At 33.0% G+C, this 18,558-nt stretch overlaps 1 protein-coding gene across 1 annotated transcript; it reads right to left on the bottom strand.

Moving 5' to 3' along the window:
- Positions 1-4,140: 4,140 nt before the first annotated feature.
- On the bottom strand, positions 4,141-13,891 carry LOC103712142 (transcription factor MYB3R-2-like). Its single transcript, XM_026806589.2, has 8 exons — positions 13,426-13,891; positions 12,550-12,604; positions 12,188-12,245; positions 10,991-11,085; positions 10,801-10,904; positions 8,833-8,961; positions 6,635-7,819; positions 4,141-4,522 (listed from the first exon to the last, which is right to left on the bottom strand). Exons 1-7 carry the CDS (start codon positions 13,527-13,529, stop codon positions 6,682-6,684), a joined length of 1,683 nt encoding a protein of 560 aa, XP_026662390.2. The 5' UTR covers positions 13,530-13,891; the 3' UTR covers positions 4,141-4,522; positions 6,635-6,681.
- Between the last annotated feature and the right edge of the window lie 4,667 nt (positions 13,892-18,558).

Here is an 18,558-nt window from a genome sequence, read left to right on the forward strand (position 1 = left end):
AAACCATATTTATTATAATTAAAAATAAAATATAATTTTGCAATTACTTTTTTGTTTCCTATCTGATCACCTTATAAATATTTTTTTTTACACATCTACCCATTAAGGATATTTTAGTTATTTTAATTTGAAACTGTTAATTTTTTAACGGTGTTAGATGGTATGGGTACATATGAAAAGATAAGAATAAAAAAAGAAGCAAAATAGTAAAACAAGTGTTTTATAATGGTATATATGCAAATATCACTTTTGGAAAGGTATTCATGCAAAATTCGATATTTACGAGGGTATTCATGCAAAAAAAAATTCTTAAAAAATTTGTCATTATTGAAATTTGCAAAAAGTATTATTTAAAAAAGATCAAATTAATTTTTCTCCTAGAATATTTTACATTTGCTATCAAATTTAAAATCATATGATCATTTCATACTTTAACTTGTATCGGTTATACATGCATCGAGTAGGATAAATGTACACCTTCATACGAAGGTATGGGTATAAATCTATAACATATTACCATTTCATATAAATGTGAAAGTAAGATGAATTTTTTTTTTTTTTTCACATGACATATGCATCTACAAATTTAATTGCGAGGTTTCTTTTTTGCTATGAAAAAGAGAAGGAAGAAAAGAGCCAAGAGTACTTAGAGGAATTTAGTAAAAAAATTCATAATTTAAAAGTACTTATAAAGTATTGAGATGATTATACTCGTACAAAATACTTTATATACATGAGATAAATACATATTTTATACATGCACATAGTTATCATCATTTATATAAAAGTAGGTGCATGGGTGGCAATCAACATTGGGCTTTGATATAATGCAAACCCTTGAGCATGATTGATTCTGAGACAGCTAGTTTTGTAAATTTTGATGAAGTGGAAGGTTTTGAAGGTTCAATAATAGTTGGTTAATAACAAAGTAATGCTAGAGTATAACTCCATCATGTAAGGCCTTTATTTACCTTCCCACACTTACTAATAGTTGTGGTAATAAAGTTGAAAAGTTTCCTGCCGCATCATCAAACATAAACAGCTGCACTCGCTTAGAGTTACACAGTTTAACTAGTGGATAAATTCTAAAAAAATGGAGCAAGCTTATTTGGGACTCATGAAAAAGGGTGTGCCATCATATATTCATTGGCCGTGCCTAATTATGTCACAATTTAAATGCATTCAAGGAGAAGTAAGATGATCGCTTGTATACTATTCATGGGTACAGCTATCAATGCTTAACTGTTTAATCTGTTTAACTTAATTCAATCTATTATAGGTAGGGTATAGCTTATTTAATAAAATAACTAGGTTTTTATTTGGATTTTTGACCCGTTTAATTAACAAATTTGGTGCATATTAATAAATTTTGGTGAATCATGCATCCACTTAGACCCAATCATGTCTATGACCTACCTAAGAATAAGATCAAGGGAAGGAGAAGATCACACAGATTTCTTGTGTGAGTTACCGATCTCGTAAACAATATTGGGTTGCATCTTTTGCATGAAATAATAATTTATCTTCTTTCGCAACGCCAACCATTGGATTGGATCTCATCTTGCATAACTGTCAATGCATTCCGAACTCTTCCTTTCATCCAACGGTATAGATCTTGAAGTGGCCACGATCCAAAGAAAGTTGAATCGTTCTTTTGCACGAAAGATACAACCTGAACCCCTCGTAAACAGTTAATGAAACCCGAACCCCACGAATGGTGGATCATTCTTGTTTCTTGCCTGCCTGTTTGTGTACATGACGATGAATGCTCCTTGTTTCTGGGTATTGCAATTCCGTGCTTGTTTAGGGATGATGGATCTGAATTTGGATGAGAAGTTTCTTGATTGATTATTTCTCTTAGATCCACCATATTTAGTTAGTGATATTTCCCAATGATTGAATTGTTGGAGTGCCAGTGTTGATTTGTTGGGTGGGGATTATGAAAAAAGTTGATTTTTTTTTTCCTGTTAAAAAAACAGTTTGGGGATTATGATCAGTTTGGTCATCAGGTTCTCATGCAACACTGTGCATGTTGATTCAGGAATTGCTGGATGTTCAAAAACAACTCTTTGCATTCAGGTCTCAATACAAAATCGCTGTTTTATTTGGCCTACTACAGCCACTTGTGCAGCTGGTATTATCTAGCAAATTGGATAAGCTGAGTGGCTTATTTATTTTCCTAGTTTTCAGATGTAGATTGTGTGCTGCCTTTGTGTTTGTAGTTATATTGTATGTTCCATGTCAGGAATTGCTTTGAGTTCATCTTTACAGACTCTGTAATACCTTATTTTATAACTGAGCTGCTCCTCCTCTTTCTACCAAAAAGAAAAAAGAAAAATAGGCTTCTAGTTTATGAGCAAGTGCCTTGAACATGGTCATTTTTATTACACTAGTGTCGCACGTGCAATGTACGAAAGAGGAAGATGGATGACTTCGATCATTCTCGGTGAAATTTAGATTCAAAAAATAGATAAACATTGTCTGCCCAAAACTGAAATTTTAGGAAAAGCAAAAGTAAGAATAATTAAATGACATGAGCTTTGTCAAACCATGTTGGAGCTAGCTAATCAATGATAAAAATGTAACGTATATGATTTGTTAGCTTTAGATTAAGATGTTGCCGATCCTAGGTTAGGTCATGATCTTTGTTAGTCCAAATGCCATGAAATTAACATTGTCAGATCCAAAATATTTTGAACTAAAATTATTGTTGAATGAACTGCTAAATTGGTGATAAATGATATGCATATCAGAGCTGTTATTTTAGTGATATGTTGCATGAATTGAAACTGTTATACTAGTAATATGTGATACATGTTTGGCATTGCTACTCGATACTGGTTGTTAGCTGTTGGCACAAAAATTTAATGGAATCAGTATTTTATTATCATTTCATGCATACATACATACTATCATTTCATACCATGAGCATATGTGGAGATTCTCATGGAGCCGTAAACTCATGCTGTCATTTTATCTCTCTTTTCAGAGCCGCACGGCAATTAGCTTCATGGAGTGATCTGGGATTTTAGTGGGAGAGTTAGCCATACTATATTGGACCCCTATTTATGAATGAAATATTTTCCTTTAAGCCTTGCATACACTCTAGGATTATACCAAAAGGGACATGCAGCCATGTCATAAAGCCTGACCCGAGAGGCAGGTTCGAGGTATGACAAACATAATCCACCTCACCATCATACCAAGCTACTGAACTTTCTGCACCTCACCATCATACTGAGCAATTCTCTTTGTACATACAGGCACTCTGGTTTAGAGAGCAATTCTCTTTGTACATACAGGCACTCTGGTTTAGAGAGCAATTCTCTCTTTGTTTAGTAGGAAAATAAGGAAACTAGCAACCAAAGGAAAGCATTTGTCATCCATCACATCTAACATCTAAAATAATAAGCTTCAAAATCAGAAAATAATATATTAGAGCACAGCCATCCGTCATCCTCTTATCATGCATTTGTTGCACTGCACTTGGTGCTGTTCTTAATTATATGAGTATGTTCGTGGTTACAACCGACAATCAGAAAGCCTCTTATTTAGGGACATCTCCAGGTAATCTTCCCTACACCATGTACACACCAAGGAATAATTGCTTCGTTTACACTTCAGAAATAACATAGAGTAGTTTCTTATCCCTCTGATGTGCCTATAACAATATTTAAAAAGAATACCATAGTGCAGCTTGCAGCTCAGCATGGATTAAGCCTGAAAGGCTGGTAGATTTCTTTTTGGTAACTAAGCTGAGACAGAATTTCGAAAAGGGGGAAGCTAAAACAATTAAATTAAATGTAAGACAACGTGAAGGCATGAAGAAGATTATAAAATGAGCCAAACAAAGTTTCTATGAGAGGCACAGGAGATGTTTATTCTTGTGAGTGCCCTTTGAATATGTCAGGGCCAAGGTGAGCATATAGCTAAGTAAGCCAATGGTGCTAGAATTAGAGCTGAAGTCGTAAGAGAGAACGAATATCTGGTTTTTAAGTATATTTGTGGCTAAAATAAATGAGCTTTCTTTTAGTTTTGGCACCGATGAAAACAGAAATCTTTTGCAGAGATGCAAATGGGATGCAAAATTAAATTACCAAATGGCTCTACCAATTGAACTGTCACAATCACATACTAACCTTTGAACAAACTGAATTATTTCTACTAATTTACTCCAAAATGTTGGTGGGCTAAATGTCTAAATGGTAACAAAAAGAAAAAGAAAATTTGGGATTTGATAACCAATACATATAAACCAACATAACATTGAGACTTTTTTGTCCCAAAACATTACCTATTTTGTTGATTCAAAAAACATTAACCATTGTAAGGGACTAATGTCATAATGCGTAGGAATAAATCTGAAGATAAAAAATGCAATGGGCACAGGCCTTTCAGGTGGTGGATGCCAAGAGAGATCGCAAAGTGCTTCCCAATTAATTGGAGTCATGAGACAACTTTTGGCACACGAGAAGAGTACCTTCTTCAGTATTGTCTTCCGTCTGTGAGAAAGCATGTATTCCTACAACAACAGGAAATCAGAAAGTAATCAATATTAGGTGTTTCAGCACAGGATATGCAGATTACACCATATATATGTACATCAGAAGGTAAAAATGCTACACATTTCGAAGATGCATTTCATTGGCATGGCCCTGGATTGGAAGATAAATAATCAAGATATTTGCATTAACAACTGGGGAGAAAACCACATAAAGTGGAAGCGAAGCGAAAGCAGAACCAAGCCTCAAGGAAATAGCAGGAACTTGTCAAAAGGACAGAAATATGGACCATAGTCTACAAATATATATGGATTTAGTTCCTGGAAGTGTTAAAGTGATACTCTTCTTTTTATGGGGCTATAAATCAGTACTACTATCTGTTAGCCTAATCCTATAAAAAACTTCATTATATGAATGATGCAATTAATACTGACACGTCCAATAAATAACATAAAGCAAAGTATGTCATTTCAAACAATCTTAGTTAATTAGTTTTATGAATGACAAGGTTTTCAAAACTAAGTTGCAGCCTAAACTTAGGATCTAGCCTGTATCAAAAGTTTAGTGGCATCCATGCTCTCAATTGTAGTTCTATGGGTTCTAATTTAAACTTTTTTCTTTAATTCAAAAAATAAAACATTTTTTTTAAAAAAATATAAATGACTTTCTAAACTAAAAAAATTAATTAAAAGGGGAGAAATTTTAATGTAATCAGATAACTTCAGGAAAAGACAGACTTTTATGCAGCATTTGATACTTGATAGGATAGTTTATAGTTTATTGTCTGGTCCTTGTGTTTAAGTTTCCCACTATTTTCTCATTTATTCTATTAAAGACCCATGTGATAATGTTGACTAATGTAATACATAATGATATCAAAATTTGACTCAAATAGGTTATACTACTTGTCTTGTCATCTGTAAAAAGTATTGTGCTAACTTGGTGGAAGTTTTAGCATTTCCTGTTGTCCATAGGCATACCTCTCCAAGAAAATCTGTCACAGGCATATCATTATGTTTCAAGAGACTCTAAACATATGCACACTTTCTTCTAAAGGGTTTTCAGTAGAATAGCCTTAAATAGGTAAATGAAGAGGCAAAAGATGTCTTACAAGGATATTTCTAGAACTTGTGAAAAAGAATGTACTTAAACTAGCACACTAATGATGTGCTGCTACTGTAGAAACATTCAAGTGAAGTTTTTTGCACCTAATGTATAAGAAGTGTTCTCTACTTGAACTAAAACTTCTGCATGTCCTAGTTTAAGTTGTCGGAGCTCTGTCATTCATGTTTTTTGATAGCTTCTTGTTTCCTTAGTGTCTACACTTCTTTGAGATTTTGGCTAGGCAAGCAACAAAACATCTAATTTAAGTGACCTTTGAAAAAGAATATACTTAAACTAGCACATATAATGATGTGCTGCTACCCTAGAAACATTCCAGTGAACTTTTTTGCACCTAACGTATAAGAACTGGTTCTCTACTTGAACTAAACTTCTGCATGTCCTAGTTTAAGTCATAAGAGCTCTGTCATTCATGTTTCTGATAGCTTCTTGTTTCCCTAGTATCTAGATTTGTTTGAGATTTCAGCTGGGCAAGCAACAAAGCATCTAAATGTCGCCTTACTATCGGCATGTTATCAAAGCTAACTTAGAAGGCTTGATGGCAGAGATTTGGTGACCACATGGTATAATAAAAAAGACAAGGAGCATCAACTTCTGAAAATTAGAATGTATTACCAAGAACACTCTCCATGAACTAAAGATTTAGGCATCGACACTGAACTCCTCCTACATCTGTTAAAAGAGTCTGCTTAAAAATGTATTCAAAGGCAAAACCTGTGGAGGACCATTGTTGAACAGTTGTCGAGACACATGCCAATGCATTATTGCACCAATGAACATCAATGCAAGGAAGAAATCAAATACACATTTCAGAAAAGCATTATCTGCTTGTAGGGGTGCAAATCAGAAGGATGATAACATTAAAAATTAAATCCAGCAATGTAATGTTGAGAATTGAAACATAAGACATGCCAAAGGGAACACATCTAATGAAAAATATATACTAAGGAAAAAATTGATAGCATCATATGTAAATGTGCTTTTGGAATAAATCTATAGTAATATCTTACTCTGTCAGTTGCTGTTGCAGCTGAACCTTGTGTAAAAAAAACGTAATTCACAATGACAGACCATACTCTGTGTTGAACTCTCCTTCTAGCCTTTTTTCTACAGACTTCGTGGCAGCAGAATCTTCATGTTTCAAAAAATTATGAGAGGAGCAAAGCTGGTCACCATTCAGACAAACAGATCTGTTGAAATTCACTTGGTTGTTGCTTCCTATCTGATGCGCATATTCGGACTCCAAATCATCCTTAAAATTTTCAGCCCTCCACTGAAAATTGCTAATGCCAGAAGGACATTTTCTATCAACAGTTTCCAACTCCAATTGTTCTAGAAGCAATGGCTTAGAACTATTGCGTCCTCTTTTTCTCATAATAGAAGGAGTTTTTTTAAAACCCTTTGCTGCACTTCTTAAAATAGACTCTGGGCTGCTTGGTATACAAGCAAGACTTAAAGAAAGGTCTGGTGTAGAACAATGAATGGGGCTCAGTGTAGGTTGAATATGATTATTAGATATAGACAACTTTTCACTTGAAAAGCAACCATCTACATTCATCAACTGCAAAGGTGCATAACACGAGGAACCAAGATTTCCATCCTCACAATGTAGAGGTGTAGTAAGAATTCTGTTAATATCAGCAGTCCTGTCACTGCCAGTTAGTTCGCATGCTGGCAAACTTGAAATACTGGTATCTTTATTTTTCTTGTTCATATCACCAAGTGCCAACTCACCAGAACTTGACAAGTTCCACTGTGATCTTTTTGAAGATTTGGAATCAGTTTCCCCAGATGTCGTGTGCTTAGAATCATCTTCTGTATTTGGTTCCAACTCTATGCTTGAATGTTTGGAATCTTCTGGCAGTATAGGTATGCTCCCAGATCTTAAACATTTGGAATCTCCTCTAGAAGTCGACTGCAACTCCAAACACTGATTTTTTGGGCTGGTATTTCGATAACCTGAACCCACATTGGAAGCAATAAGCCTATCTGCATTTAGTTTCCAATCATGTGATATAAAACCATTAGCAAATCTCTTCAGAGGATCAGCTTCGGGACATTCTGCATTTTGTGCATGATTGTTCAAATCAAGGGCAGCAGCCCCAAGAGGCTGTTCCGTGAACCCTGATGCTAGATATGAATCCAATCTCTTCTTGAGAGAACAGTTCCAGTGATTCTTTATGGAGTTATCCGTCCTGATAATAAAAACAATAAAAATAAGTCATAGATACACAAGAGGGTAAAGATAATTATGTGCAGCATGCTAAATTCTGACAAAAGTAAATTGACACGCATCTCACAGAAAAATGCATGTCACTGCAACTCTTCAAAAATATTCCAATTCATGATTATGTATTTAAATGATTTCTAAATACTGAAACAATTTTGAACTATCAACACATCTAAGAAAAAATAAGCTACCTAATCAGCTAAAGTATCCAGGGATTATAAGCCGCCATACTACAAATTAAAATTGACCAGTCATATGCTACCAATAATCACCTGCTCTCCATTTAACATAAACTTGTTTAAATAGTAGAAGCTGTTGATAGGTTGTTTTAATAAGTTTGACATGGATTGTGAGCCACAATAAACAAGTTTGATCCCATATTATTGGATATTAATCCATTGGAACTTTCCTGTTAAAATGATAGAGAAGAGGACAAATAACCACGAAATAACATGAGAGAGAGAGAGAGAGATTGTGATGGCTTATCTCCTCCTCTCTCTTTCTCTCTCTCTCTCTCTCTCTCTCTCTCTCTCCCCCTCCCTCCCTCTCTCTGAGAGAGAGAAGACGCCAAACGAGATATTTCTCTGGCAGCAATAACATCAAAAGAAATGTGAGATGAAGAATAATAAATCTATCAATAGCTTTGAATTTTGTTATTTGGTCGGGTTTTCCCTCCCTTCATCACCACCTCCCGTACCACCCCCACCAGAAAAAAGGAAAAAAATGGCTTTTCATAATAGAGTTATTATCATATCAATTATACTTGGAACTCAACACATACATGCTTTTACACTAAGACTAGTTTAAGATACGAATTATTCAAGCGCAGTGATCATTATTTTTGGAATAAAGATGATGTTTGGTCAAACCTTAACAATAGATTGAGAACATCTTCAGTAATATCAAAAGAATTCAGTATAATACATATGAAATATGAGAATAGCGGGCCTTACTAGATAGCAACAGGTGTAGCAGTACCTTCCAGGTAAATACTTGGCTATTTCTGCCCATTTATTTCCATATATTCGATGGGCACGAACTAGAACCTCCACTTCCTCTCTTGTCCATGCACCCTTTTTTATTGCGGGGTTCAAGTGGTTGTGCCACCTAACAATGAAATAGTTATTCTCCAGTCTTTAGAAGATGTGTAGCACATCAACACATGACTTTATTTTTTGAGATTCATATACAACAGCATAACTAACCCTACAACAAACAAATCTAAATTTCAACAGAACTTTTGGTTAATGATGATATCATGAAAGTAAAAAATTCTGAGGAATTGCAACACTGATTGGTTTATGTTTTAGATTGTGTCTCTAGCTGAATTTTGCCAATTATGTTGCATTTACAATGAGCATGCCAAAGTGAATTATAAGAAGTTTTCAAGAAACAAGTTATAGACCAACTGAACTAGAAAATAGTATATGGATTACCGTTCAAATGGAGATACAAGCACAAAGTGAATTCCTTATCAAAACTGATTACCAAGAGATATAGGTAATATTGATTCATTAATGTGGATCTACTATACAAATAATTTGGGAGACAAATAAAGACATCAAACAGATATCCAAATGTTTGACACATAGGTCTTGAAACTTGAAAGAAAAATTTAACACAAGATGGCAAAAGCCCATATTGTCGTGCTTTTCAGATTGTTAGGCAATTAAAAGATTCAAGCACATGAAATGAGCATGGTTGGGATAATAACACTGATGTGAACGTGTGAAAACTAAAACTATACGATGATGATGAGTATAGCAAGGAAGATAAGAAGACAACACAACAGTAAACTAAATGAGATGATATAGACATGAAATGAAGGTGGGGGACTACATATCAGTAAACTAAATGAGATCATAAAGATGCGAAATGAAGGTGGCCAAAGCAGTGAACCAAATGAGATCATATAGGCACATAAAGATTTGAGGGAAGGATTGAAGTACCAAACTCCATACTGGCCGCATGCCCTGTATAACTCAATACGTGCCTTACCACTCTTCTTCTTCTTACACTAACTGGCCCAGTATCAGACGGTGCCAACGCCACACTGCAGTACACACTGCATTGGCCAGTGACTGATACGGGTCCATACCTTAATTTTCAAAACCTTTTTTTTGATGTATTCCTTTTGAGAAGGGTTTCCAATCCTGTTATTAGATTAAACTAGCTTCCAGTTCTGTTATTAGATTAAACTATGTACCTAGGAAGAGTTGAGATAACAAACTGGACAGTTTTGAGAAAAAAAATTGGAACAGCTTGTCTTGGCAAAACATAGAGCCCATAACAGAAATAGTCATAGCAAAAATAATTGGGTCATTTTCCAACAAGTGCAAAAACTTATTCTCCACTATATACAAGTCCTGTAATCTTGCAGATGTCTTAACAAACTTTGGTTTCGTCATGTCCAAATGATTTTCTTATATCCAAACTTGTGCTAAACACAGTGATTATTTAAATCATAATCTAGCAAGATCAAGCAAGATCATTAAGTATTTCCCTCTTTTGTTAAATTGAAGACAAGCCCCAATGTGATAAATTAACATAACAGATCTGGTAATAGCAGTATTATAGAATTGGTCAACACCAAACTTTTCAAACCATCTGCTATAATTACTAGGGTATGATTTGCAAGCAGCAACTTTGAATCATTACACTCATATGAGAGAGCAACGACCAAAACTTGTAATACAAGTAAAACTTCATGGAAAAAAGGAAAAATCAAAAATCAAAAACAAAAACTAATTGGGTGAAATCAAAGCAAAAGGAAAGGTAGTTTTAGGGTATCAAACTCATTACTTTATAATGTCTTCATGAGAATTACTACACCAGTTTTAACAGAAAATGTGTGACAAACATGAGAATTATCAGTTCCATAGAGAAAAATATTCCAAAATTTTATTTCTTTAATATAAAATCATGCTGGAACTGTTATCACGCTACCTCTCCCTACATTGCTTGCCTATACGACCTGGCAAGGACTTTGCAATGACCGACCATTTCTTGCATCCATGCTTTTCAACTAGTTGAATAATAAGGTTATCTTCCTGCATATTAAATAGCAGTCGATCAACCAACTTACAAACATAGTGCAGTGACATTATACATAGAACAAAAAGAAGATGGATTCTACCTCCTTGGTCCAGGTTCCTTTAACTAGCTCAGGGTTGAGAACCTTTTGCCAGCGGTGGAGACACTGAACATCTGTTCGATCTGGAAATAGTTCAGCTGGGAAAGCACAACCATTGTCAGATAAGATACACATAATTTTGAACATTTTCAATAGAGAGGTGTCTGACGGTTATAATTCAAATGTTCTTTCACAAAAGTGAATCACAATTCCATCAAATATTGGATAGTCAAGAAGGTCATGTTGAAATATAACATTCAACTGGAAGATAGGGTTAAATTTTGAAATTTATCCTTTAACATCTTTCATATTCATGTGCTTATTAAGAAAGAAAAAAGAAGTAAAAATTTATTTTAACAAGCAACAGAGAAAGAATTGACTCACCAAAAGATCAAGTTTTTCTAAGTGAAACTCTCAGAAAAGCTCAGTAACAATTTTAAGAAATAAGTAGTAATGATGGAAATACTAGATTACTTTCCAGGTGAAACTTTAAGGAAAAAAAAAACAGTTAAAAAAATGGTGGTGATAATGGAGTTACCGGATTATGCTGTTTATCATACTAGAGCATGATAATGGAGGCAAAAAAAAAAAAAAAGAATTCATTGGTCATAACTGTTTCTGACTTCCCACTGCATTTAAGTATCATGGGCCACATATTTTGGCACGAGCAATGACTATAAACTGGAGGGTATAATACCTTATGTGCTGCATCTATGATGTAAAAGGGACTATGGATATCTGTAGTGTGACAGGGACCATGTTTGTTTGGTAGTGAATGCTGGACCAGTACTCACAGCTAAAGCTAAACCAAAAAATATGCGATGAAACTTGTTAAACACAGTACGGGAATTAAAAATGGGAAATCCTGAGCCAAATCTTTATTTTGAGAAAACAAGTATGAAACAAGGAGTTAACTGAACAATGGGTTTTATAGAAATAAATAAGAATACCATTCATTTAGAATACCAGAAACTGCAGTTTATTTTCATGAAAATTACAGTAGAATGATTAATTTAAAATTCGATCATCACATTAAATCACATTAATTTTTAAAAAATAAGATCCTCAAAAAAGAAAAAGAGCTCAGATCAGGTAAGATTCGGGTAACCAAGCAGGAGAAAAATGTTAATACATATAAACACATTATAAAGAAACTTAAAAACGAATCAGGAAAACACTTATTGGATAGAAAAGAATTACCTATTTTCTTCCAGTTTTTCCCATTGAATTGTCTTACAGCTTTGATCAGCATATCATCCTGTGCCGAAATAATAAAAATTATATAGAAGTCAGTGTCCATTCTTAAATTCAAAATATTCTCAAAATAAAGCATGTTTTTTGCTTGAAATTATTGTCCCTAAGAGCTGTCTTTTTTCTCTCAAACAGGGTCTACTTAATATGACAGTATTGTCTGTAGGTTGTTCATAATAAATATTTTAACTGGACAACATGTCAGATTAATTTCTTCTGAAAATTTACTGCCAAAGCCAAAACAGAATAATTTACATGCGCATTTGAATAATAACAATCTAAACAAAGCACAACCATATAAATGTAGTCACCTCCTCATCTGTCCATCCTCCCTTTGTTGATCTTCTGGTTGGACCACTTGTTCTTCTGAAACAAGAAAAGCTACCGTCACTAAGATATAAAAGAACTATGTGCAAATCAGCGCCATGGGACGTAATAAAAAGTTGCGCATGTATAGCCAGAAGATAATCTGATACATGATACGAGGTGTCCAACACCAACAACACAGAATATAAAAGGATATCCACTAACAAGTACGTATTTTTTATGTCTAGGAAAAAGAAGAATGTTACTTAATAAGCTGATGCAGCTATATCTGTCAAAGTCACTGATTAAATTCCTCAGTTCTTGTTTGGTTCAACAAGAAAAGTTATGATCCATCAAAGTAACACAGTAACAGCAATATTAGTCCTTAGGAAATATAACAGCAACAGAAAACTAAAAGGATACCTTGCAAACCCATAATAGATTTCACATTCAAAGGAAAACCAATAGCTATCACTTTCCCATCAACACAACCAATGAAAAAAATGAAATAAAAATAAAAAAACAATTAGATAAACCCCGAGACCTCTATAATTTTCCTTCCCGCTACCAAGCAAAACAGAGGAAGAGAACCAATATACTGAATCACAATAAATTAAAACTCAAAATCTTTTGGTTGATCAGATTCCTGCAATATGAGTGTATAATAACAAAAATCAATAACCCAACAAAGAGAACACCCTAAAACCGTTAGATATGTTCTCCTTTCATCGGTAAAGATGCAAACTTTGCTATTGTGAAGTAAAAAGGAGGTACACAGAGTCACAAAAAACTAAACTAGAATCCAAAGGCGTGTTCTCCACAGAATTCTCGTAATCTAATAAACATACAGAGAAGTAACGAGTTAGAGTAGAAAACAATACCCAGGAATAGTCATAGGCTTTGTTTCCGAACGAATATCCGAAGTCGGAGCAGCTTCCTGAATCCCCTCACCCTTCTCGTCCTCCTGCTTCACTTCCGACACCATCTATACCCCTCTTCTTATCCCAATCCCAATAAAACGTAAACAAGATCAAAAACCCTAAAGATACCTTTTTTTCCCCGGTTGAACTCAAGAACCAGTAAAAACGATCGAAGAAAACCAACAAACAATCCTAATCCTAGGGCCCCTCCAATCGCTCGCTTTCGTAAACACCTCTCCAAGTAACCACCTTTGGCGGCTCTCAGACAGAGGCAAAAGGAGAGACGGCAAAGAAGAGTGGGAGAGGAGATCGAGAATTCTATTCCATTAGGAACAAGAGAGGGATTCCAAACGCCAAGAGAGGGATTTGGAGAAGACGCCGAGGTCGAGACGACGACGCCGCGGGAAGAAAACGAGAGATAGCTGAGAGGGCGAGAGAGAGAGAGAGAGAGAGCTATAAACGGTAACAAATATTTAATAATATTTTGTCAGTTTTTTCGTTCCGATTCGTTTCCTGATTTCAAAGGGAGTCCTCAAAGAGAGAGATTTCTAACGGTTCAAAAAAGGTAGATCGCGCCTCCACGTCCGCAACTTACCGCTACTACCCTCGTTGATGCTTCATGGACAACCGTCCGATTGGTCTCCTGAAATATGGACCGTTGGATTAGCGAAGGTGGGTTGATGCCCTTGCTAATGGAACAACTCAGCTTGTAACTTGTTTTGATCCGAGAAACAAGCCAAGATTTGTTCAAGTTGAATCCAAAGGCTTAAAGAAGTAGGATACATGTCATGGCAGTTACTCCCTTCTAATCTCATAAAAAAGATAAATAGATGCCAAATAATATAGAATGGCTAAGGCTTGTTCGGTTACAACTAAATGTATAGTGGTATTAATCAATATATTGTAGACCCACAACTGGTGGGTTCCTAAGTAATTGATTTGTGCAACTTAAATTGTATGGTTGATTAGTAAATATTTGTCCAATAATGCATCTAGCCTCAAGAAAAATTTCAATTGCTTCATTGGCTTCTTAAGAAAGTTCAAGCACCCACGATTGAGTAGGAGCCAAAATTGAATACCTTGTTACATAGCTAAATCTAAGGTTTTAAATAAATGTTAAGATAAAATTGTTATTAATTGTTATAATTATTAAATGATTATTATTTATTTTCAAAAAAATAATATTTTAAAATTTACATAATAAAATAAGAAATGTTATAATGATTGTTGCAATGGTGTTATAAAAAAATAAAAAGCAATAATGATTCACTTTTTTATTGAATAAAATATTATTTATTTTTGGACCATATAATAACTTCCAACGGAAATTTAACAAAAATAGATTTTAAAACAAAAAATTATTTAAAAAAGGTACAAGTAAATATAACAATATTTAGTTATGTTATAATGAACTTTTTAATGCTAAATAACATAAAATAATGGCTATTGTCTTTCTCACCTATTATATATTATAACATAATAGGGTTGGCCGAATTGTTATAATCGCGAAAGTTAAAACAATAGACTAAGACAAACATAGGCAATGTAAATACCGCTATAATTTATATATATATATATATATATATATATTATTGTGTAAATTTAATTAGTATTTGGAAACTCGCATAATTTCTGTTGAACTGTATAGTTCAGATTGAACCAAGATGGTATTGATTCGCAGGGATGAAGAATCACTGAGCCGAGTGTGAACCACACTTAGAACTGCTAGAGTGCATGTAGAATAAGGTCCTATTTGGGAGAGCTGTGGGCAGTAGAGCTGTTGGAAGTAGAGCTGTCTGAAGTAGAGCTGTTATAAAAAGCTGTTTGATGTTTGGTAAATATATTTGTAAAGTGTTGTGGTACTTTAATATATGTTTGGGTAAACAAACTGAGAAAGTACTTTGGTATGACAAAATTATCATAAAGGACATTGCATAGTATTGTACAATAGAACATAATAAAACATAACATATATTAATACATAAATATATAATATAGTATAATATTATTGTAATATAAAATAATATTATTATAATATAGCATAATAGTAATATAATTATTAGAGTAAATTAATTTTTGATAATATAACATAATATTAAATTATTTAACATAACGTATTAATGTATTATGATATAATGTAATATATATTATATTTATAGTATAATTCAATAATAAAGGTATAAAATATTATAATTATTAGTATAAATTAACTTCCCATAATATAACATAATATGAAATTATATAAAGTAACATATTAATATATTATGATGTAATGTAATATAATATAATATTTATAGTATAATACAATAATAAAGGTATAAAATATTATAATTATTAGTAACAATTAATTTCCCATAATATGACATAATATTAAATTATTTAAAATAACATATTAATGTATTATGATATAATGTATTATGATATTATATTTATAGTATGATACAATAATAAAGGTATAAAATATTATAATTATTAGTATATATTAATTTTTCATAATATAACATAATATTAAATTATTTAAAATAACATATTAATGTATTATGATATAATGTAATATAATATTATATTTATAGTATAATACAATAATAAAGATATAAAATATTTTAATTATTAGTGTACATTAATTTTTCATCCTCCGAATGACCATTTATCTCTCTAACAATTTTTCTTGCAGAAGGAAATCTGACGGTTAGGGTTCTTGGCTCCAGCAGATTTTTAGGTTTATAAAGGGACAAACTATGTTATTATTATATTTTAATATGGGTATTTTGGTCAAAAATACAGCTTTCCGACAAAGCTGAAAGCAGCATTTTCGGAAAGCTCCAAATTAGAACTTCTCCCCAAAAGCTTTTTTAGCTTTCCGCAAAAGCTGAAACAGCTTTTCGAAAATTTTACTAAACACCATTTTTTATCTAGAAGTACTTTTGGAGGGCCAGAAAGTGCTTTTTGGCCCTCCAAAAGCTCTCCCAAACAAGGCTTAAGCAATTTGAGGCGAACATACTAGTAGCAAGATGTATAGAGATTGCTCGGGACCTTTTTTTTTTTTCTTTTTTTTCTCACACTATGCTTATTCCAACCGGCAGAAATGCAAGGAGAGGGAGAGAGAGATTGGGGGCTTGGAATCGCAATTTTTTTTGCACTTTAAATCCATAGATTTAAGATAGAAAAACCATGCCACCAAGGTAAGAACCATGCTCCCTCTCTTTTTGTTATTTTTTTTTTCAAAATCCAAGTCGAAATCTCCCAAAATCACTAAATCTAAGATATATGCTATAAAAATTTTGTGAAATCAATCTGTAATGCTTGGATTCACGTTTGAGATAATGGATCAAAACTAAAATACTTAAATTTTGGATATTTTATATCTAGCCCCAAAATTTACACCCAAAAAATTATTTAATCTAATATTAAATTCATCAAATGAAATTTGTTTGGGATGAGCTTTGAATATGTGTTGAGAATCGTTTATTTAACATCCATACCAAATATTTTTAGCTACTAATTATTTTTTAAAATTATTTCTCTAGCAAATAATATTAAAATTAAATATATAAAATCCATGAATAAAATTCAGTATCATACTTTTGATTGTGGCACCTGCATGCTACCAATTTTTCATATATTATTTGGAAATGCTCGAGCTCCACTTGATCCTAAGCCCGAAAATTAGAAAACTTTGAAATTAACTCAACAAATATACATCCATTTAGGTAGATTTTTTTTTTTTACATGATACACATTCAGCACCCATCTACAAAAGCTCTCACTTAAAATTAATTTTATCATTATTCAGAATTTTTAAATATGATTATCTAAAAATTATTATTAAAACATAAACCTTTTAAAAATTTGTTATGATGCGGAAACTGTTAACTAGACTACATTATGGGATAAAAGCTTATTTTGCTTCCAAAAATAAAATTTCATTAATTTTCTAAACTTTTAGAAGCAATGTTTGAAATAATATACAAAAATTAGAAATACTACAGCTTAAAAAAAAAACAGAAGTATTAGGTCTTTATAAATTACTATATGAGATAAGTGGTTCATTTTTTCAAGCAAAATTATTTCTTCTATAAAGTTTAATATATATTAATTAAAAATGCATATGCTTGAAAATAGGTATTAAATATTTAAAAGAGAAAAATAAATAAATTGATTCACCGATACATGAAATGTGGCTACAAGGGTTAGATGCTAATGGCGGACTTAAACTTCTACCCTATTTGTATAAAACCTTTAAAATTTAAAAATAATAAAAAAAATATGGTTTAAGAAGTTATTGCCTACAATCCATCAGAGTGACAAATGCTGATTATTCACACATATTCATGCTTTCGGATTATGTGATGGCGGATGAGGGCAATCATACGCAGAGGGATTTTGGATGGGTACATGGGAGAATGTTGGGTACCAAGCACAGGTTGCAGTAAACCTAACATAAAAATATAGGTAATGGTGGTGGGGTCAGTAGATTGAAGAAGCAATTTGCATGATGTTGTGGTGAAGTGACAAAATAAATATACATAATTCTAACTTCATCACACATGAAACCATAACTAGTGTTATCACCTCAACAATGACACCTTCCTTGCAAAAACATAGTATTTACATAATAAAATGTTATAGGAACCTCGAAACCAAAATTCAGGGACCAGAAATAGTTTGTATCAAGAAATTTCAGGATGTATCCATGCATCACCCTTTAATTCCCTTCATCGGCTCAATCCCTAATTCACTTTTTTTTTTCTTTTTGCTAACTTATGACTCATTAAATTTCTTTTTTTTTTCCTTCTTTTCTTCAATTCCCTTTTCTTTTCTGCCACCAACTTCCTTAAATCTTTTATTCACTTTTGCAACCTTTCATCATTTTTTTTGGATAGAGGGTTATATTTTCTCTAGTTAATTTTATCAATTTCAGAACTAGCACACATGGACCAGGTATAACCATAAAGAAACAACAGTTCTCCTTGAATTATAGCCAGCTATGAGCTATCCTATGTTGGTTCGGATTGTTGAAATGTCCCTAAAATTCAAGCAACCACATCCTAAATTCTCTTCTGAAGTTCAGAGAAAACTATAACTAATCAAAGT

Source organism: Phoenix dactylifera, chromosome 2, assembly GCF_009389715.1.
Source record: "Phoenix dactylifera cultivar Barhee BC4 chromosome 2, palm_55x_up_171113_PBpolish2nd_filt_p, whole genome shotgun sequence".
Classification (NCBI taxonomy): Eukaryota; Viridiplantae; Streptophyta; class Magnoliopsida; order Arecales; family Arecaceae; genus Phoenix; species Phoenix dactylifera.